Raw genomic sequence first — 23,775 nt, 5'->3', positions numbered from 1 at the left:
AAAATACCCTGGCATTATACCTGGGAAGGTGAGCTCTCATCAGAGTCTCAAGAGTCTAGAAAGCAAGAGAGAGATTAAGCTACAGGTTTTACCTGCAGCTGAAAAAATCCTCAGTGATGGGATGGGAAAGAGCAGCCAACAGACAACCTCAGTGCTCAGATTCCCTGGAGTGAAGACTAACCCTCTAACCACTTCTAACTGGATTTCAGAGAATCGGTGACCAACAGAAGCCTGGGCTGGATGTGGCCCCTACAGAAAACACTTCCTCTCTCCCCCAACTCAAAGAAGTCTAGAAGCACAATGATGTGATGGCAAAGTCTAATTGCACAGTTTATTTAAAAAGAAACAGCTGTAAGGTAGAAATGCAGATGTTTTCTTTATTGTAAAGACAGCAGTTACAAAAGGGAATAAATATGACATTAGGAATTATTTTTTAAAAGTACAACAAACCCCTGGCATTTGTACACAATTCCAAGAACTCTCAAGAAATAAAAATGTGTGCGGGAGGTTTAGAACAGCTTCACCACCTTGGAGCAGATGTTGGAAACTTTCTACATGATGAAGGTGGACATGACCTTTGGGATTTTAAAAGACTCTAGATTTGTCACTTGTGAATGTCAGGGGTCTACTGTAATATAATTTGCATAGAGTCAGAGTTAGCAGGAATTCTTCTACTCAATAGTACTTCTAATTATTCCTTTACTATTGTAAGTATGTAGTACAGTATTTAAGGGTAGGAAAAAAGGCTGAAATGGGGAGACATGAATGAAGGTGGGTCTGGGGGAAATGCTAGGGGACAGGAGAAAAGTGATGGGAAGGAACAGAACTTATCTTTTCACTATTTTGTGTCATCTTGGCAGCATGCCGCTCCCCCTGTTGGAGAGGGGACAGACAATGGTCCAGCTTAACCTGCCTCAAACTTCACCACCATCAAAAGACGAGGATGCAAAGGCAACTGGCAGGCTCAGGCTAAGAATGAGAACAGGGTAGCTGATGGGAAACAAAGTGGGGGAGGGCAGGGCAGAGAATTACCCAAGAAAATGGGCAACATTAACATCACAGCCCCCAAGGATCCTCTCCTCTGAGGACCACCAAGGGAAGAAGTGTCTGCACAATTTGTTTCCACTCTTTGATGTGGAAGAGTAAAAGGAACAAGGAAAAGCCACAGGTGGCCAAACAGAGGCACGTTCTGGCTACAGAAAAGGGCAGAGCAACGTGGGAGGAAAAGAAAAGCAAGGAACAGCTGGTCTCTCTCACCTGGGGGTGAGAGTGGTCCCTGCTGCCTGAGGCGAAGGAGTTTGCTTGACTGGGTGTGGAGGCTGGTTGGGGCGAGGGATCAGTTGGGGGCGAGGATGCCTGGCCAGCTCTCCCAGGGGCATCTGTGAGGCACAGCTGTAGATAGAGGTCAGAGTCACCCGACTATGTGCTAAAAGTGGCCTTGAGCTCCCGGAAGGCTGCCTGGCGGATCCTCCTCTTCTCCTCCTCCCGCCTCCGCTCATCTTGCTCAGCTTTCAGCTCAGCTTCAAACTTACTGGCAGAGGCCAAGGCTTGGACCTGCAGAGAAACAGCAGAAATAGACCAACAGAGTGAGAGAGGAGAAGAGGAACTAGGAGATGGAGCACCCACCGAACAGAACTCTGTTGTCTAGAGCCACGTGACATGAGACTCCTTCCCTGTGGTCTTCCTAGGTTTCCTGATAGTAGCGAGGACAGTCACTCTGCTGTTGTGGATGGGTCTTCCCATTTCTCTTCTTTTTCAGGATACTGTTTAATGTCCCACCTATTACCCACTTCTACTTCTTCTTTATTAAATATATTTTTATTGATTTCAGAGAGCAAGGGAGAGGAAGAGATAGAAACATCAACGATGACAGAGAATCATTGATCAGTTGCCTCCTGCTGCCCCACACTGGCGATTGAGCCCACAACCCACGCACGTGCCCTAACCAGGAATTGGACCGTGACCTCCTGGTTCATAGGTCTACGCTCAACCACTGAGCAATAACAGCTGGGCTGCTTCCCACTTTTTATTTCACAACAACAAAATAACTTCCCTGCTGGGATTTGGATTGGGACTGTATCACTCTCCTGTGGCAAAGGGATTTCTTTACAATATAGGTTCCCCCTGAAAGCCTCTGTTTTTATTCAGTATGGTTTTTTATGTTACCCACTAAAATTTTTTGTTTTCTCTAAATAAATCATTCTAAACTTATTTCCATATATTACATGTTTTTTTGTTTGTTTGTATTTGTGAATGGGATTCAGTGCCATTTTTAAAAAAATCAAATTTATCTCCAATGATACAATATCAAGTAAACTCATCTTAAAATCTTCTATTCTAGAACTGATTTTTTTCTCTGTGTGTGTCTCATCAATTAAGTAAACTTTGCAAACACAGTGGGCATGTACATTATTTAATAAAGATGGCGAACTTGCTCTCCAAATCAACCATTCCCATTTATACCCCACCATCAGAGAACACAGGTTCTCACTTCACCCACAGCCTTGCCATGGCTTATAATTAACCTTCTCCCTACTTGCCAATCTGATAGGCAAACTGGCACCTTTTATTTCCTCTTTGGTGAAGTACCCATTTGTATCCTTTGCTCATTTTTCTATTCAGCTTTTTTTTCCCATAATGTAGGTATTAATTCCTTATTAATATTTTTTCAGTTACTTTCTCCAAGTTCTTTGTCTTTTTTTAAAATATGTTTTTATTGATTTTAGAGAGGGATAGAGAGAGAGAAACATCAATGAGAGAGGACCATCGATTGGCTGCCTCCTGCATATACCCCACCAGGGATCAAGCCTGCAACCTGGGCATGTGCCCCGACCAGCAATCGAACTGGTAACCTCTCTTGGTTCATGAATTGATGCTCAAATCACTGAGCAACTTTGGCCGGGCTTATTTGTCTTCTAACTTCAAGGTAGCTTAAGCCATAGAAATATTCTTAATTTTTGATGCAATCAATGCTTTCCAGCCATTTCCTTTCTGACTTTGGAATTTTATGTCATGTTTAAGAAGTTTCTAAACCCACTTTCCTATATTTCCTTCCAATACTTCTATGGTTTTATCTTCACATTCAGCTTTTTGTTGTTGTTGTTGTTAATCTTCACACAGGATTTTTTTTTCATTGATCTTTAGAGAGAGTGGAAGGGAGGGAGGGAGGGAGGGAGGAAGAGAGAGACAAATCGGTTAGTTGCCTCCCATAGGCACTCCAGTCGGGGCTGGGGAGCAAGCCTGCAACTGAGGTATGTGCCCTGGACCAGAACCGAATACAGGACCCATCAGTCCACGGGCTGATGCTCCAACCTCTGAGCCAAACCAGGTAGCGAAAAAATGATCTTTTTCATATACGAAATTCCCACATGAAGGAGATCTGTTTTTATTATTGTCTATCCTGTTCTACTAACTGTTTTGTTTATTCCTGTACCCATACTACATTATTTAATATTACCATTTTATTGAGTGTTTTTATACTTATAAAAAAAAGTAAATATTCTTTTATCACGTTGAAGAATATTGTTTTATTGCTGGGCTGGTGTGGCTCAGTGCTTGAGCATTAACCTGTGAACCAGGAGTTCATGATTCAATTCCCAGTCAGGGCACATGCCCGGGTTGCTGGCTCAATCCCCAGTGTGGGGCCTGCAGTAGGCAGCTGATCAATGTTTCTCTCTCATAATTGATGTTTCTATCCCTCTCTCCCTCTCCCTTCCTCTGAAACCTATAAAATATTTTTAAAAAGAAGATGGTTTTATTTCAAAATGTGTTATTATGAATGTTAAACTTCACCAATGTCTCTGAGATGTCTAACTGACCACATTTTTCTAATTTGATCTACCTATGATATCAATATTTTAAACATTATCCCAGTCCTTTTTATTATTATTATTAATCCTCACCCAAGGCTATTTTTCCATTGATTTTTAGAGAGGGGAGGGAGGTAAAGAAGGGGGGGGGGGAGAGAGAGAGAGAGAGAGAGAGAGAGAGAGAGAGAGAGAGAGAGAGAGAGAGAGATGTGAGAGAGACAAATTGACTGGTTGCCTCCCAACATGCCCTAACTGGGGACAGGGAGTGAACCTGCGACGTAGGTACATGCCCTTGACAGGGAATCAAACCCACAACCCTTTGGCACATGGGCCAACACTCCACCACTGAGCCACACTGGCCAGGTCCCTTTCTAATTTTCATTCTGTTACCTCCTTTGGAGCCCAATGAAGATTCTCACAACTCAGTAAAAAGTTATTATATCCTTTTTCTGAATTCTGTCTACACTTCACAGGGTTCTGTTTCTGGAGACAGATACCTCTGAAAATATTACTTGGAAGTGTTATGTTTTTGTTCTTTGTGAATCAGAAGCCTTATGCAAATGTGTGGGTGTAACAGGGACTAGGAAATTATATTTTCCAAATTTCCCAGATATTTCTTAGGACATGAACAGAAACTATTTGCAACCAACATTGTGCCCTTCAAATGAAAGGGCATGCCTTCCTTTTGCGTTAAGTCACCTTAGATTTAACTCTAAAACCCAGCTTATAACTTTTCCTCCCTAAATTATTCCCTTGGCCGGGGGGATGTACTGCTTTGATGGGGAAAAATATATATATATCACCGACAAGCCTTGTAGTATTTTACATCCCACCTCCAATCAAGTGGTTGTAAATCCTGAGTGTCCCCCGTTGTCACTGCCTTCATTGCACCTACGATTCTCCAGAATCTATGGAAGCTTCCCAAGTCCAGCCTCGCCCCAGGCAAGCCGATCCCCATAGTGCCCACCACTGATCTTGCCAGGCTCCTGCTCAATCTCCTCTGAGGACCCCCCGCACACACCCACCACACACACACCCAAGTGTACAGCTGTGCTTTACAAGCCTGGCTCTGCCCTGAACCACCTGCAGAACTCATTCAAGTCCATGTTTCCTGGGCCCCACCCTGGAGAACCAGGCAGATCTGGGTGGGACTGGGAAGCTGGCCTGCAGCTGGTTCTGGTGCTCAGGAGGCTGAGGAAGGCCTGACCTCTAGGGGAGCCCAGACTCTCTGTCTAAGTGTGTCCAGTGTGGACAAGGGCCAGCCTCCAGACACTCCTCACCCTCCATGCCTTGGAGCCTTTGCTCCTGCCATTCCCACGGCAGCAACGCTTTCCCTTCCTTGATTACAAGGTGAGTCTCCATTCATCTTTGAATATGTGTCACAACCTCAGCTCCTTTACGGCCCTCTCCTAAATTCAAGAGGTGATTCCCTGCATTTGTCACTCAAGCAAATGTTTATTGAGGGCCATTATATGCCCAGCACTGTAATTACAAAGATAATATACCTACCCTGCCTTTGAGTCTGGGTGGGGAGGCAGAAGCATACACATAACACATTCAAAAATTTTTATTTTATTGTTATTCTTTTCATCTTTTCTCCTGTTTATAAAAATAATGTACCCATAATTATAAAACATTACAAAAATATTTTAAAAGTCCCTCAGACACAAGTATTACTAATGCTTTGGTATGTAATTATCCAGGGTGTATTTAATATTTACAAAATGGGGTTTCAAACAAACTGTTTTGCTTAATTCATTTTCGGCATCTGTCCTTACATACCCGTGGCTGTAGGGTGTGCAAATGTGTGGGTGTAATTCCCCAATAATGGAAGTTTCAGTCATTTCATTTCTAATTTTTCTCTATTACTAACAGTGCTATAGAAACAAAAACCCTGTCTGTATTTATATTTATATACAGACAAGGTTGGACACACAATGCTGGTGTTGAAGGTGCATTTACATGAGTGTCTCTGAGGCCAAACTCCTATAGGCAGAATTCTAGAGGTGAAGGATGATATCAAAAGTTAACAGCTTGCCTCAATCCACTCTCAAAAAGTTGGGTCGATTTATGTACTTGTCCAAAGTGTCCAAAATAAATTATATCTTGAACAAATAAATTATGATAGTACTTCCACTCATAACACAGGCACGCAGAAGAGGACAGACTTTCTCAACTGGGATAGTCGGGGAAAACAGCCAAGAGGATGCAACTCTTTAACATGGGTGTTAAAGAATGAGTAGAGTTTTCTGGGAAGAGGCATTTGGATGGGGCCTTCCAGGCAGAGGACACAGCAGTAGTGAGGCCCAGTCGTGAAAAGCATGGCAGCATTTGAAACATGCATGGGGTGGACGAGGCTAGCGAGGGGACCAGATCTAGGTTATAAAAGGTCTGAATGCCCAGATAAGACGTTCCCAGAGACTTCATACAGACTTGGACAAAAGCACTTGGCACACTGCGCTGCAGCCGTGGAGTGAAAAGAGCATCCTGCTAAGGTGGGTCTCAGTCCTTGGCCCCAGCCCAAGGCATCACGAGAGATCTGCACACGTTGACTCAGTCAATGAATGGGGAGGACCCATCCCACCAGAATTATTCCTTGCCTCCTCTCTATCCAGGCTGAGTTTGCTTTCCTCACTAGACGGAGTGTGTGTCCTGGGAAGGGCAAAAGTGTTGTCTACTACACCCTTGTATCTCCTGAGCTGAATGTGGGGCCAGGCATTGCCAGGGGGACTGGGTTGAATCAATGCTAAGTCATGAAGGAAGAACCAAACCACTTTCAGGGTTGGACACACAACGCTGGTGTTGAAGGCACAGGAGTGGTCGGCCTGCCCTTGGCTATCAGATGACGGCAGTAGAAATTCAGGCACCGAGTCGGCCATGATTCAGTTTACATGTTGGCACAAAAATGATGGACTGTTTCTCCAAGCAGCATCACAGAGAAGTGAGAAGATAATCGAGGTTAGGGGCCGGAGCAGGCTGAAATGTGTTGCCAAGGTCAATTTGTCTCTGGGCAGACTAGTAAAATAAGCCAAAACCACACAAGAGGCAGACTCCTGCCTGGGGTGGTGGAGAGTCCCAACAGCTCATATCACATATGGAATATTCACAGTGAGCCAGGTACTTGCTTAATACTTTATGTATATGTGAACTCTTGTAATCCTCACAGTAATCCCATTATCCCCCCATTGCACAGATAAGGAAACTGAGACACAGACAGGTAACAGAAGGAGGCAGAATCTGAAACCAGACAGCCTTCCCAACTGCACTCCACTGCTGTGGTAGACAGGGGACTGGAGGGCTCTCCTGATCTCTCTTTCTGCAGGTGTGCTCTGCAGAGGTGAAAATGACAGCGCCCAGCAAGAGGTGAGCTCTCCATAAATGTTCAATGGCTGGATGAACATGTGAATGAATGGAAGCACCCAGAGGAGATTCAAGACCGCGCACTGCAGATTCCTTCCCCACTCCCAGACATTGTCAATGGAGCAAATTTGGGGCAAGTCACCAAGGCTCCCTCCTCTGGCCCCATTATTCACTTGTTTACACACAAGTGTGTAAGATGCAAATACAGAGGTAGCTGTCCAAGTAACCCAATCTGAAACCAGAGTCTGATGCATGTGCCATTCAGTTGTTTTCCTGTTTTGTTTTTAATTTGTAGATTGCATGCAGACACATTCATTCTCCTGCAATCACACACGATCTATTTAAGCTTGTCCTGAGGGAGTTGAGAGAGTCACTAACTGGCATCTCCTGTTGGGCAGGGTAGAGGGAGGGGGCGATTGTCCTGCACAGGAAGAAGCCACCTACCTTGGCTTCAAAGAAGTTCTTGGCACCTTTGACGCCCTCCAGGGCAACATCGATCTCAGACAGCTTTGCCAGGGCCATCAGCCCACTTTCCTCCTGCAGCTCCCCTGCGGCGGCCTTGTGGAAGATGAGCAAGAACTGTGGGGAAAGGTCAACATCGCTGAGAGACTGACAGCCATCCCCTTCAGCCCCACTAGATTGCTTACCTTTCTTAGTATTTTCTAAGAAATCCTTACAGCTATGTTTCAAATGCTTTAGCTCTGTCTCTCCACTTTTGTTCATGGTCATTTTTGACTTTCAAAAAATTTACATAAAATCTATCAAACTTTTTCTTTTTTCTCACCAGTGTTATGCTTAGAAAAACCTTCCTCGCCACCAAGGTTATAGACACAATCACCCATGTTTTTGTCTACTGCTTTTATGGCTCCCTTTTTTTTAACATGTAAATATTTAATCTCTGAAATTTATTCTGATCTATCATGCAACGTTGATCATTAACCTTATTTTCCTTCAAATGGTTAGTTAGTAATCCCCACATCATTTATTGAATAATCCATCTTCTTCTTCCAGATTCAAAATGTGACCTGAATGAGTTAATCTTTAAAGCCAGCCTGTGCCAAGGCCTCCGTAGAATGCATTTAAAAATAAATAAATAGGCTAAGCTGAAAAGGTTGGTCCCCCAGCTTTCCGTCTTTCTCCCCCAAGTCAATTTTATGGCTTTTAACTTCTCTTCTTTAAAGAATTTTTCTGAATTTATTTGTCAATAACTGCTACCCTACTTCTACCATTTATTTTTCCATTTGGAAAGAATATTAGTTATGCATTCCACATCAAAGAGGCTTCTCCAGGTTTTCATGTGCTACCTAAAATATAGGGAAATTTCAGGTTCTTTTTCATGACCTTCTTCTCTAGAGAATGGCTTCTCAAGAGAAAAGGACATTACCTAAAGTATAGTGAGAGGTAAAACATCTATAACAGGCTCTCCAAATCCCACCTGGAGTGTCTTTTACTGCCAAGACTCTTAATTCCTAGAGGGAAGTGTCTTTCATTAAGTCAAAGTTTCAACCTCCTCACCCTGGCCAGTGTGGCTCAGTTGGTTGAGCATCCCCTCACACAGGGATGGGTCACAGGTTTGATTCCCAGTCAGGGCACATTGACCCCCCAGTAGGGGGTGTCAGGAAGCAGCTAATCAACCTCAATGTTGCTGTTGTTTTTTTCTCTCTCCCTCTCTATCTAAAATCAATAAAAACATATTAAAAAGAAAAAGTTTTAACCTCTCCCACCACCACCCCAAAAATGTTGCTAATTAAGCTTTCTTTGTAATTCTTTCTTTGGGGGTCTTGACTCCACTATGGGCATTGCTGAATGCAAAGCTATGGATGAAGCAAGATGCTCAGGGATGAAGCAAGATGTGCAGGGACACGCAGCTTTGCAGAGGCCACTGGTTGTCTCAGTAGCAACACGATGTTCGTCCACCCGCAACTTCAAACTCTCTCACTAGAGGCCGGCAAAGGCTCAGTTTGCTGCAGACTATCAGAGCCCAAACACTGGCTCCAGAGGCTTGGAAAATATTAAGTATACTTATATGAAAGCTATATATGATATCAGCTTTATCACTGAGTACAAAGACACTTCGGTGTTTCATTTTATATGTCTGAGAGTCAAGTTCAGGTACTATAAAAGAAATGTATTTAACTATTTTTTAAAATTAATACATACATATCGGCTACAAAACGAAAAAGAAAACAAGCCTGTTGAAGGTGAGGTCCGCAAGAGCAGAAGAGAGGGCAAGGGGGATGTGGGGACGGTTGTGGTTGGGCTCTCACTGAAGAGACTGAAGCAGCAAAGACTTCAATGCTGCGAATGTGAGCCACTCCAGGAGAGAAGGAGGGAAGTATGTGTCCCTTGTCCCTCGGTACCCTGCCTGTCCTTAAAGCATTTAGTTACAGGAGCCCCTCCCCCACCACACACACAAAAGCAGGTAGCTTCTCCATACCCGCCATTCCCTTGGGCCCAGGGAGGCAATCCAGGAAAGACAGCGCCTAGCAACAACCCAGGGGACCCTGGGGAGGCCTCTCATACCCGAAGTGGAGATGACAATGTTCCTCTGTGTTTACAGAATAGCTTAAAGTATTCCTCGTGGGTCTTTCCCAGAGCAGATCCCAGCCTGGCCTCGTATGCTCACTCTGCCAGCTCAGCAGATGACCAAGAGGAGCCCTGTCGTTACTTAGGGGCCCCCATCCCAGCCAGTTAAAGAAAATAAAAAGTCCAGCTCAACCTGAAAATGTGCAGCCTTGTCAGACATTCTCATTTAATTTTATTACAATCACCAACCCCTGAATGATCATTTCTCTAACTGCCCAGCCTTGTTTGTCTTCCTATTTATAGTCCACAAAGACTGGTATGTTGTGGAGAATTGGAAAATGTCCTAGCTATGAGCAAAGAGCGGGGGAGGGAAGGAGAAACAGAAAACAAAGAAACAGAGAACTTTCAAAGCTAAAAGCAATTTCAGATACGAGCTATAAAATGCTTCTGATAAGTTTAGGAAATTTTAAATGTCATGGCTCTAGTTTGAGATGTGAACACGTCTCCATATTAGTTCGTTAGAGCTCATAGTTTGCAAGTAACAGAAACAAACTTGGCTTAATCTAAAAGGGGGTAGTCATTATATAAAAACTCAAGGGTAGCCCTGGCCAGGTGGCTCAGTTGATTGGAGCATCGTCCCACTCACTAAAAGGTTGAGGCTCAATCCCCCATGAGGGCACATACCTTGGTTGCAGGTTTGATCCCCAGTTGGGGCTCCTACAGGAGGCAACTGGTCGACGTTTCTCTCGCATATCAATGTTCCTCTCTCTCTCTTTCTCTCCCTTCCTTCCTCTCTCTCTAACATCAATAAAAATATATCCTCAGGTGAGGATGGAGATAGAACTGCTAACTTTGGTCCATCCTTATGCTTCTTCTGTGTGTCTGAACACACACACAAACCACAAATGCAAATAATATTTTACAGACAGTTTAGTAATCTGCTTTTGTCCTTACCTTTTTTTTAATTGGTTTGTTTGTTAATCCTCACCTGTGGATATTTTCAGTGGAAGGGAGGAGGAGAGACAGAGAGAGAGAAACATCGATGTCCCATTGATTGGTCAGGCCCGGGTGGGGATCAAGCCTATACGTAGGTATGTGCCCTTGATCAGAATCAAACCGGGACCCTTCAGTCTGCATGCCAATGCTTTATCCACTGAGCCACACCGGGTAGAGCTTGTTCCTACTTTTTACATTGTCAACAATTGTTCTCTGGTCATGAAACACTGTGTTGCATCATCATTTTTAATGGTTCCATGTATGTCATTTTCTAAAATGCCCTTAATGTACATGCATTATTTTCATAACTGGAAATGAAAAGGTTTAAGAGGAAGACCAATTTCCTTGTACGTTTGGGAAAAGCAGCAAAATAATACTTAACAGAGACCTACCTTTTATATCAAAGAGCTTTATTTGGGTGTGACTTGCTTGTGAGAGTTAAAGAAAGGTAAGCACCTACTAAGAGCCAGGTTTTGAGAAAGGAACAGAAGACGTGAGCAATTTTGTTTCCTGGCAACCCCTGTTCCATGTGATGATGGTAAGTCTGTTGATCATGGTGCCCTGTAGCAACTGACCTGGCCTTAGCCAATAACAGTCCCCTGAATGCAATGATTAGTCCAGGACGTGGGCGTGCATTCCTAGTAGGGCCAATCGGAGGCCTTCCTCTAGGACTGAGACAAAGAAGTGCTCTATTCACTGGCGTTGCTAAACTGGGACATTGCACCTTGGAGCTGCTGTCAGCCATCTTGCAGGTGCTGGGACAATGCCTATGTGGAAGTAGAAGATGAGGTGGACACAGAAAGCACATTCAAGATGTCAAGATATGTCAAGAGAATGACCCTGGATTACTTGTGCCTAATGCATTTCTACTTCTTCATCTCCCAGGTATGTGAACCAATAGTGATTTGATTTTTCTCATTTACATTAGTTGGCATTCTCTTTCTGTCACTTACAACTAAGAGTTCTGATACAGGCAAAGGAAGAGAACTTGGTTCTCCCTATAGTCCTGAAGAAAAGCTATTAACACTCCCATATTAAAACAGAAAAACTGAGGCACAGAAGGAAAATAACGTGCTGAAGTTCTGCAGCTTGTGTGAGACTGAGGTCTGACAGCAAACCTCCCTCCATAAGCACAGTGTGGTAACAGTAAGCAAGCCTATACCTCTGGAGGTATAATTGCTAGAGGTGGGACCACATGGGGCTCTGAACTGACAAAGGAGTAAATGCGAAGGTCACTGAGCCCTTTAGGCAGGTTGAAAACCCACCATGGAACCCTTGAAGATGTCCAATTCTCTACTGTCTGCCATCTGTGTGAAATGGCCAAACCAGCATCTCCAGCAGCTAACCAAGCATCCTGGATTCCAGGAGGAGCAAATTTGGGGGGCCCTTTGGTAAAACTCAGGGCAGGGATTGTGTTAGCTCAGTTGGTGACTTGCACAGACCTCTCAACACCCTCTCAATTTCTGTTCCCCAGAGGTCACAACTTTGCCACAGAAGCTCTTTCCCCAGTTTTGCCTCCAAAGCTTCACCAAGCAAAAGCTTTTACCTTCTACACCCCAGGGGCACCGGGGTAGGAAAGAGTTAGTGCCCAGTACAACACATGCATGATATAAATGAACCAAATGGCAGGTGAGGGAGAGGAGGGACAGGTGGGAAGGCGACCATGGCGAGTGACACTTGTGACATACAGGCTGCAGCTCAGGTCCAGCCATAAGCTGGGGCCTGATTTCAGGCAAATGCTGACCTTTTCGGCGCTCTAGCTCCCAGCTCTGCAATGAAGGCTGGACTGGATTATCCTAGTTGCGGGGGCTATGCCCAACACATGTTTTCCATGATCTTCCATCTCCATCCACATCAACCAGTTCAGGAAAGGAAGCGATGGAAGAATCTGGAGTTGATTTGTGGGCAGTGAGAGGCAAGGTCAGTTTCATCACAGCTGGGCAGGGACTCGTGGATGCCAGTCAGCTGCAAAGACCCCAGGAAGAGCCTCCAAGGCCCTATCTAGCCTGGACAGAAGACCAGTACTCCGTCAAAGTCACCATTGGAAAGCAGGATGCTGGCACTCCACTGTTTCTGGAATATTAGTAACCAAGGGTAAACATCAGGAAGGACAATCTTCTCTATTCCCGGCCCCTGAGGGATCAGCTGAGACACGCCTGAGAATAGACTTCAGCAGCTGGGCTAAAGCCCTGAGCCTTCAGCCCGGATGTTGTCCCCAGGTTATTCTAATTCCTCTGACACATCTAGAGGCCTTTCAATAAAACTCAAACATATAAAGTGTACCCAGTGGTCAGAGTGAGACCATCCAGATTACAACTCTTCACATCCATAAGAGACACACTCAGGGGGCAGACTCAGTAAGCACCAAAGCTCCACTGAAGCAAGTCCTGCCCCATAAGGGTGTCTCCAGCACAGAAGTTCTCCCACTGTAGACACAACTAGTCCTCACAGCCAACTGTCCTGGAGGTCAATTCCTCCCAGTGATACCAACAGCAATCAAGGCTTAACTACAACAAGACTGTGCACACAGCCCACAAAGGGGTGCACCAAGAATGTCCACCTCAGGTAATTAGGAGGCTGAGCCACTGGGCCCTATAGAACACTTAGCACACAAAACCACTCTATCAACACAGAGAAACAACCAAAATGCAGAGACAAAGAAACAGGTCGCAAATGAAAGAAATGGAGGAAAGCAAACTATTGAATATAGAGTTCAAAACCACAGTTATAAGGTTACTCAAGAATCTTCTAGAAACTTCCAAGAAATTTAGTGAGACCCTCAAGGATTTGAAAAAGGACCAATTAGAAATTAAGCATACACTGACTGAAATAAAGAATATACAGAGATCCAACAGCAGACTAGAGGATCCCAAGAATCAAGTCAAAGATTTGAAATATGAAGAAGCAAAAAACACCCAACCAGAAAAGCAAAAAGAAAAGAGAATCCAAAAATATGAAGATAGTGTAAGGAGCCTCTGGGACAACTTCAAGCATACCAACATCCGAATTATGGGGGTGCCAGAAGAAGAGAGAGAGCAAGATATTGAAAACCTATTTGAAGAAATAATGACAGAAAACTTCCCCTACCTGGTGAAAGAAATAGACTTACTTATAAGTCCAGGAAGCGCAGAGAACCCCAAACAAAAGGAATCCAAAGAGGACCACACCAAGACACATCATAATTAAAATGGCAAGAGCAAAAGACAAAGAGAGAATATTAAAAGCAGCAAGAGAAAAACAGTTAGTTACCTACAAGGGAGCACCCATACGATTATCAGCTGATTTCTCAACAGAAACTATGCAGGCCAGACGGGAGTGGCAAGAAATATTCAAAGTGATGAATAGTAACAACCTACAACCAAGATTACTCTACCCAGCAAAGCTTATCATTTAGAATTGAAGGTCAGATAAAGAGCTTCACAGATAAGAAAAAGCTGAAGGAGTTCATCACCACCAAACCAGTATTATATGAAATGCTGAAGGGTATTCTTTAAGAAGAGGAGAAGAAAAAGGTAAAGATAAAAATTATGAAAAACAAAGTGACAACAAATACATATCAACAAGTGAATCTAAAAATCAAGTAAATAAAAAAATCTGATGAACAGAATAAACTGGTGAATATAATAGAATTAGGGGCATAGGAAGGGAGTGGACTGACAATTCTCGGGGGGAAGGGGGTGTAGGGAGGTGCGGGAAGAGACTGGACAAAAATCATACACCTATGGATGAGGACAGTGGGGGGGTGGTAAGGGCAGGGGGTGAGGTGGGAACCGGGTGGAGGGGAGCTATGTGGGAAAAAAGAGGAACAACTGTAATAATCTGAACAATAAAGATTTATTAAAAATAAAAATAAAATAAAATAAAAAAATGAATGCCTCAGTCCCTAAGGGGCCTCTGGCTGTTACACTATAACTTTCTTCACCTTAATTCTGAATTTACTGTGTACTTGTTTAAGATAATACTCTAAACTTACAATAAAAAAAAAAAAAACTCAAACATATAAGACATGTAATTCCCTTTCTTCTGGGGTTGCATCCTTACCCTGGGAGAAACCCAATGGCCTTGAGCCTCCTCCCCACCCTCCAAACAGAAAAGGCCATATTACCCACAGGGGATCAGCCTGTGAATCTGTGTGCACTTTCTTAGGAATATATCTGCAAAATTTTGCCTGCAATTTCAGGGTACAAAGGCCAAAAGGACTATTCCTTTTAGAGAGAGAGCAGAAGGGAGAACAAGAAAGAGAGAGAGAAAGTGAGAGATTGATTTGTTGTTCCACTTATTTATGCATTCATTGGTTGCTTCTTATATGTGCCCTGACTGGGGATAGAACCCACAATCTTAGGGATGTGTTCTATCCAACTGAGCTACCTGGACAGAGCAGCCTTTTTTTTTTTTTTTTTTTACTATTTTTAAATGCTTACTATAAAAATGAAAAGTTTTAATATATAAAAAAGAATAAACTTATATAACCACCAAAACTTTGCATCCAGAAATATCTACTATGAATATTTTGGTAAATATACTTCCAGATTTCTCAATACTTATACCATTTTACCCAAATGAGGTTAACACACCCACACTGACTTTCTCTCTCTTTTTTTTTTTTTTTCCCCAATTGATTTTAAAGTGAGGAAGGGAGAGAGAGCGGGGGGGGGGGGGGGGAGAGAGAGAGAGAGAGAGAGAGAGCATTGATGTGAGAGAGAAACGTGGATAGGCTGCCTCCCACATATGCCCCGATAGGGGATCAAACCCGCAAACTCGGTATGTGCCCTGATGGGGAATTGAACCTGCCACCTTTTAAAATATATATATATATATTTTATTGATTTCAGAGGAAAAGAGAGGGAGAGCAAGATAGAAACATCAATGCTGAGAGAGAATCATTGACTGACTGACTCCTGCACACCCCCTACTGGGGATTGAGCCCACAACCTGAACATGTGCCTTGACTCTGAATCAAACTGCAACCTCCTGGTTCATAGGTTGATGCTCAACTGAGCCACACTGGCTGGGCCAAACCCACCACCTTTTGGTGTACAGGACAATGTTCCACACAACTGAGCTACCTGGACAGGGCCACACTGACTTTCGGTGTCCTTACTGAGCATTTTCCCATGGCAGAACCGAGGTTCACTAGTGCCTTAAATTGTTTTTACAAGCAGAACTGTAGATTAAATATCTAAACACTGCTCTGGAGAGGCCCAAGCCCTTTGTACTCCAGGAGACTGTACATTTGAGGGTGCCCTCAGGGACACTCCCCCTCCAGGGGCTCAGGATTGCAGGACACAGGTACCTCACGGAAGCTGAGCTTGCCGTCAAAGTCCTCGTCCACCTCCTTGATCATGCTTTTCAGGCCCAGGTGGGTCTGGGGGGCCCCCAGTTTCTCCATCATCAGCTTCAGCTCCATCAGGTCGATGAAGCCGTCCCGTCCAGCATCATACCTGCAGAGTCAAAGGAAGTACACTGATGAGGCATGGCACAGCCAGAACGAAAGAACACTTGTTACTCTCCCAAACGTGTGAATCTTTGGCCTCACTTATTGAAAAGCGACTCAAATACCTCCTGTTTTGCGGCACCTGGACCACCGCATCAGAAGGGACCACCTTCCTCAAAACACCTTTGGGTACTGTATGCTATGATTCACAGTGGATCTTGTACTACATGTTTGTTTTAATGATTTATCTCCATAAGTGGGCCATAGTTTCTTGACGATGAAAATATTCCTGTTTACCTTTATTCCCCCCATTTCTGTCAATAAACATCAACTGAATCTCCTGATACTGGACAACAGACGAGCTGCAGGAATGCGCCCCATGCACCCACTATATTCACACAAAGCAACCAGAGATTCCAATAGCCTCCCCTCGGGTTTCTCTACCCCCATTTGCACCAACCCCTCCGCTCATCCTTCTGTCTCCTACTCATGCTTCCTGCCCTTGCACGAGGCTGTGAATCAGGCTTGGCCACTGCACTCTGGCTTTATGCTTTGCCCTCTAGCTCACTCATCTAGTCTCCAGTTCTGAATGGTCACTTTTGTGTGAGTAACAGCTGAGAGGGGTCCCAGCTCTGCCCTCTTGTTTGAGTTTTAACCACAGAGCCAGCATTTCTGCTGGTTGTCCCTTGAGCCCCCCATCCCTCTCCCTGGAAACAAACCTAGCCACCCCACTTGGAGATCCAGCCCTGCCCTCTATTGCAGAATGCCTAGGTCAGCCCAGTAGGGCCTTTTTTAGCCTTCTGTCCTCTGCTTTCTCCTGACCACTCCACCTGCCTTCTCTACACACTTGGACTATTACAGCATTTTCTCACAGACTCCCTGGCCTCCTTCCTTCAAGTCCATCTTATTTTCTGCTGCCCAGAGCTCTCTCTTTGCTCTCTTGCTTTAAAAAACATATCCATGCATAATCGCCAAAAGGCGGAAACAACCCACATATCCATTGACACATGAGTGGATAAATAAAATGTGGTATATCCATACAATGGGATATGGCATATTTATACAGTAGAATATTATTTGCAATAAAAAGAATGAAATTCTGATACATGCTGCGACACGAATGAACCTTGACAACATTATGCTAGGGTTGAAATAAGCCAGATACAAAAGACAAATACTGCACAATTACATTTATATGAGGTATCTAGAATTCATAGAGATAGAAAGTAGAACAGTGGTTAGCAGGGAGTGGGGGAATGAGGAGTTACTGTTTAATGGGCTAGAGCCACTATTTTCAACCAGTGTGCAGTGGTACAGTGGTGTGTCATAAGAATTTTTAAAACATGCAATACCTGATATATCATCAGGGGCACTGACCCCTTTTCCCTTAAATTGTCAAAGAAAAAAAATGACAACAACCAACACAACAATAACTGTCTGGTGTAAATGACAGTTATACCTTTTTTTTTTTTTCTGTCAGATTGGCCAAAAAAATATTTGTTGGTGTGCCACAGAATTTTAGTAATGAGTTTATGTGTGTCATGAGATGTAAAGGGTTGAAAATCTCTGGGCTAGAGCTTCAGTTTGGGATGTGAAAAAGTTTCTGGAAACAGATGGTGGTGATGGTTACATGAGAATGTGAATGTACACTTAATGGTTAAGATGGTAAAATTTATGTGTATTTTAGCACTTTAAAAAATTAAACAAGCCGAAACCGGTTTGGCTCAGTGGATAGAGCGTCAGCCTCCAGACTGAAAGGTCCCAGGTTCGATTCCGGTCAAAGGCACATACCTTGGTTGTGGGCACATCCCCAGTAGGGGGTGTGCAGGAGGCAGCTGATTGATGTTTCTCTCTCATCGATGTTTCTAACTCTCTATCTCTCTCCCTTCCTCTCTGTAAAAAGTCAATAAAATAAAAAAAATTAAACAAATAAAAGAATCTGGTTTCTTCACTATCTATCTCGCCCTTCCCCCAACCTAACAACAAAAATCCACCATTGTTGGGAACCACACCACCACCCACCAGGAATTACAGCCTGTAGGCAACCAGAAATCCATCTTTGTAGGCTGGAGGTATTCTGAGGCCCACGGGGTCGGGCTGGACATGAGGCCTGTACTCCTCAACATGTTCTGTTCCAGCCACAATGGCTGACTCATGCCAATCCTCCCACCCGGAACACACCACCCACCCACTCCTGACTCTCTACGGTGGCCTTTTTATACCCCAGAGCTCTGGGAGCTGCCCCCTTCTCTCCTCTGATCTCCAACAGCACCCATTGTCTGTCCCCCTCTGGAACTCGCTGACGTGACCTCCTTCTGCTTGGCATCTTCCAACTCAAGCAGCTCTGTGCTCTCACTAAGCGCTGCCTCCTTGTCTGGAAGAATCACAGTACAAGTGCTACTGGGTTCAGGCAAGACCCCTAGATCTGCTGGTGACTCCAAGGACATGTAAGGACAAAACAGGTGTTCCAGGTCTGGAATGAGCAAGGTTCTTCTGGGTTTCCAGGAAGGGGGCAGCATATATGAATCACAGATGGACCAGTCCAGGATCCAGTATTGCCAAAGGATGGTTTGTGAGCCCTTTAAAAAGGAAGTAATGATTGCCATCAGTTCAATAAATATAATTCAGGGGTGGGCCTTATTTACCCAGTTTTAACTTCTTTTTAAATAACGGCTTTATTGAGATATAATATACACTGAGTGGCCAGATTATTATGATCTCTGAACACATAATAATCTGGCCACTCAGTGTGTGTGTGTGTGTGTGTGTGTGTGTGTGTGTGTGTGTGTGTGTATGGCTAATATGCTAAGTGTCCGTCTGGGTAATGATATCACGTAGCAACGCCTGGCTTCCTCTCCCTAGCGACTAGCCTCCTTGGAGTTTCTTCAGCCCAGGAACAAGACTTGCTTTATAGCCAGGTGGAAACATTTTACACTGTAACCAAGTGTCTGTGTAGCGTTTTCCTGTGCCTCATCTCATTTGGTCCTCACAGAAGTCCTGGAGTAGGTAGATAGGAGACTCGGTGGGAATCCTATTTTCTTTTCATTAGCCAGAAAATGGAGATTTAGAAAGCTTAGAGCCTAACCGGTTTGGCTCAGTGGATAGAGCGTCAGCCTGCGGACTGAAGGGTCCCAGGTTCGATTCTGGTCAAGGGCATGTACCTTGGTTGCAGCACATCCCCAGTAGGGGATGTGCAGGAGGCAGCTGATCGATGTTTCTTCTGTCTCATCAATGTTTCTAACTCTCTATCCCTCTCCCTTCCTCTCTGTAAAAAAATCAATAAAATATCTTTTTTTAAAAAAAGAAAGCTTAGAAACTTGACTCGACTGAAAAGAAGTAAGAAATGGTGGGTCCTGAAAATGACTTCAGGTTTTCTCACTTTGCAGAATATAGTTAAACACTGCTGCAGTTAAATATTTTACCCTTTGTTTTCCCTGTGTGATCTACAATAATAATCTGTTTCATGTTGATATTTACTGCTGTGTTGCTGACAATTACCTGGAAGAGAAGTTGGGGTGCTTCGCTGGGTTGGAAAAAGTTTAGCTAAATCAGAAAGCAGGTCTAATTAAGCAAGTTTATTCTATATCTATAAAAGGCTAAGTTGACTCGCGCATGCATTATACATATAAAGCTCTTGCTGGCTCTAATCACACGCGTGTTTCCATCTGTCCTTGTCGACCATGAATTTGCTTGACACTTCTATTATAGAGAAAGGGAGAATAGTGATATTAAAATATTTCTTCTAATTAATTTCCTTTCAATGTGCACAAATCTGTGCACCGGGCCACTAGTGTGTGTGTGTGTGTGTGTGTGTGTGTGTGTGTGTGTGTGTATATATATATATATATATATATATATATATATATATATATATATTAGAGGCCCGGTGCATGAATTAGTGCATGGGTGGGGTCCAGCCAGCCTGGCCAGGGGGAGGGGACATGGGCGGTTGGCCAGCCTGCCTGCTGGTCGAACTCCTGGTCGAGGGGACAATTTGCATATTAGCCTTTTATTATATAGGATATACACTGAGTGGCCAGATTATTATGCGTTCAGAGATCATAATAATCTGGCCACTCAGTGTATATCATAAAATTCATTTTTAAAATTTGAATTCACAAGATTGTGCAGCCACCATCACTATTTAATTCCAGAACATTTTCATCACCCCCAAAATAAATCTGTATGGTTATTCCCATTTCCCTCTCCCCACACCACCCCCTAGCAACTACTAGTTTGTTTTCTGTCTTTATGTATTTGCCTATCTAGACAGTTCAGATAAATGGAATCATACCATATGTGACCTTTTGTATCTGGTTTCTTTCATTTAGCATAATGTTTTCAAGGTTCATCCATGATATGACATATGTTAATCAGTACTTTATTCCTTTTTATTCATTGCTAAATAATGTCCTATTTTATAAATATACCATACTTTATTTATCCATTCATCAGTTGATAAACATTTGAGTTGTTTCCACTTTTGGTTGTTATGAACAATGCTGCTATCACACTCACGTACAAGTTTTTGTATAGACATACGTTTTCATTTCCCTTAGGTATATATCCAAGAGTGGAATTGCTGAGTCACATGTTCATTTGCTTTTGAAACAAGATTGTCAAGCTAGTCCCACAGAAAACAATGGCTAACCCGTTATCTCTGCCAGGGTGAGCAGGGCCCCTCTGATAGGCTGCTGGGGGAAAGATAAACAGGTCATAGATGCCTGTACAATTAGGTGGGTTTGCTATTGGTTGTAGAGCAACCTAGAAAGGGTGCCAACTACCAAATTTGTTGGTGACACAAAGTTGGGGCAGAAGCGAGGCCCAAAAGATCTCAGCAAGCTGGTGATGTCCAGGGATAAAACAGAGCAAGGAAGAGCACACATTACCTAGCAATTCCACTTCTGGAATTGAAATTTTGAAATGATATCATGTAGCAACGCCTGGCTTCCTCTTGTATAGGCATCTATGACCTGTTTATTTCAATTTTCTGGAATTGAAAATTGAAATTTTCAGTCCCAACAGTACTGAAAGCAGGGACTCGGCCCAGCCGGCATGGCTCAGTGGTTGAGCATCGACCTATGAACCAGGAGGTCACAGTTCGATTTCCGGTCAGGGCACATCCCCGGGTTGCAGGTTCAATTCCCAGTGTAGAGCATGCAGGAGGCAGCTGATCAATGATTCTCTCTCATCGTTGATTTTTCTCTCTCTTTCTCCCTCTCCCTTCCTCTCTGAAATTAATAAAAATATATTTTAAAAGAAAGAAAGAAAGCAGGGACTCAAACATGTTCATAGCAGCATTATTCACAATACTCAAAGGTGAAAACAATTCAAATGCCCATCGATGGATGACTAAATAAACAAAATGTGGTGTGTACTTACAGTGGAATATTAGTCAGTTTTAAAAAGGAAAGAGCCCGGCCGGTGTGGCTCAGTTGGTTGAGCGTCAACCCATGAACCAGGAGGTCATTGGTTCCATTCCTGGTCAGAGCACATGCCTGGGTTGCGGGCTCAATCCTCAGTAGGGGGCATGCAGGAAGCAGTCAATTGATGTATCTCTCTCATTGATGTTTCTTTCTTTCTATCCCTTTCCTTTCCTCTCTAAAAATCAATAAAAACATATTTTTAAAAAAGAAAAAGGAAATTCTGGCACATGCTACAACATGGACAAATACTGTATGAATCCACTTACATGAGGTACCTAGAATAGTCAGACTCACAGAAAGTAGAATGGTGGTGGGAATGAAATGGGGTGCTCTTATTTCATTGTTTTTGTTAACAGAGTTTCAGTTTTACAAGATGAAAAGAATTGTGGAGATGGATGGTGGTGATGGTTGTACAACAATGTGAATACACATAATGCCACTGAAACTGTGCACTTAATAATAGGTAAAATAGTAAAATTTATACCTTATCACAATTTTTTTTAAAGGCAAGATTGCAAAACTAATTCCTCCACACCCACTTCTCAAGTGCAGGTCTTGGAGGAAAGGGCTCAGTGGCATGTGTGATGACATTTGATTTGCCAGATGCCAGTGAGTTTTGGGGTTGCCCAAAACCCATGGGTAAAATCATGATGGCAAGAAGGAAAAGTTCCCAATCCTGGGAAAAGGGGGCCGCAGTACTCCCCAGCCCACAATCGTCTGCTCCACTCCAGGCTGATCCCAACATCGGGGGCCATGGGCCTGGTCAGTGGGGAGCACCCAGGACGGGGGATGGTGTTTAAGACCCCACCAGGATTAGAGGGGAAGGAACCTGGAGCATTTGGCGCCGAGAAGCAGAGAGCTGTCCTCAGATTGTGCATTTACTTCCCAGGAACCTTTGGATGGCGAGGACTGGGCTCTGTGCGTGGCCAGGACAGAAGCGGCCCTAGCCAACACAAGGAAGAGCTCTCTGGCAAAAACAGGTGACTAGGAGGAGACCTGAGAAAGGAGAGCTCTTACAAACAGGCCACCGGGACAGTCTCCGTTACAGGGAGTCCTAGTCAAGGTAAACAGGATTCTTTAGTGTGGAACTTTCCAGAGCCTTCCATACAGTCATGTGTCTGAGATTTAGCAGAGGAAAACAGCACACAGACTCGTCCGACCACAGGTCTCTGCACCTGGGAAATTTCCACCGAAAGAGGCACAACTGACAACCTGGGGTACCAAAGAGTTAACTTTGGGAAACACTTCCTTGGGCAATTCCAGAAGGGCGACCAGTTAAACAACCAGGACAGCTGCTTGCATGCTGAGATTTTGAATGAAATGGCCTCCACCCACTGCTCAGCTGCACAGTGTGCATTCCACCCAAGTTTGCGGAGGAAACTAAAGCCATGAAGGGGAGAGGGGTGGATTCAAGATGGGAACCATTGGGGGCTGATGCCGAGAGGGTTAGGGTCTGAACACTAAGGAAGGAAAAGAGAAGGCAGGAAAGGAGCAGCCCCAAAACTTAGGTGAAAAGACTGAGGAGGGCCCAGGAAGAAGAGGTAAACAGGGGCGAGGATGGAGATAAGAAAAGATCAGGGAACAAAGTGGGAATTTGTCCTCTGGGTGGGGGAGGGCACCAGGAGGACCAGGGTTTCCCTGCTCCCCTAACCTGGAGCGACATGGCCCTGCCACCCTGCCCCCCCCACCCCCAGCAAGGAGGGGCTGTGGATAGCAGGCCATGCATGGGGAGGGGCTTGGAGACTTTCTTCTTGTTTTTTTTCCATCTGGATTCTGATTGAGAGGAGTGCAGAAGGTTTAGAAAACCTTTATTTTAGGCCCTGAAGCTTCAAACATTCTCCAAGCCTAAGAAAAAGGACAACTATGTCAGAAAGGGACTCAACACAGCCTGGAAACAGGTTAAGGAATTCCACTTTCTGTAACTGGGCTGGAAAGTTTGGTTTGACCACTTTTTCCTGCCTGGAAGCAGAGCCCACCACCCAGGGGGCAGATCCAAGACAGAAGAAAGAGCCGAAGCTGCAGCCGCAGCCCCGCTGGTGTCCTGCCGTGAGCCACCAGCTTGGCACAGGAATAGACAGTGTGTAGACAAAGAGGGGACATCTCCAAGGCCAAGAAAGGCAGGGAAGGAAGGGGTCATGAGCCAGCCACCGCCTTCACTCCCAGGGATGCAGTAAAGGCTGCTTTCGTTGTTCCTGCTGGAAGCACCGGCCCAGTGCCATCTCTG

General features: G+C 44.2%; 1 protein-coding gene across 1 annotated transcript in view; it reads right to left on the bottom strand.

The window, feature by feature from the left end:
- Window positions 1–306: 306 nt before the first annotated feature.
- Window positions 307–23,775, bottom strand: part of EFHD1 (EF-hand domain family member D1) — a 39,670-nt gene continuing 16,201 nt past the window's right edge. The window contains exons 2-4 of the mRNA XM_080667726.1: window positions 15,985–16,132; window positions 7,614–7,748; window positions 307–1,554 (exon numbers count right to left, since the gene is read on the bottom strand). Of these exons, the coding sequence (XP_080523852.1) occupies window positions 1,420–1,554; window positions 7,614–7,748; window positions 15,985–16,132 (418 nt within the window). The 3' untranslated portion in view covers window positions 307–1,419. The remainder of the gene's footprint in view (window positions 1,555–7,613; window positions 7,749–15,984; window positions 16,133–23,775) is intronic.

The sequence above is a fragment of the Plecotus auritus genome, assembly GCF_963455305.1.
Source record: "Plecotus auritus genome assembly, chromosome: 5".
NCBI classification, from domain to species: domain Eukaryota; kingdom Metazoa; phylum Chordata; class Mammalia; order Chiroptera; family Vespertilionidae; genus Plecotus; species Plecotus auritus.
Note: the sequence above shows the minus strand (reverse complement) of the source record. Positions and strands in the feature narration are given on the sequence as shown.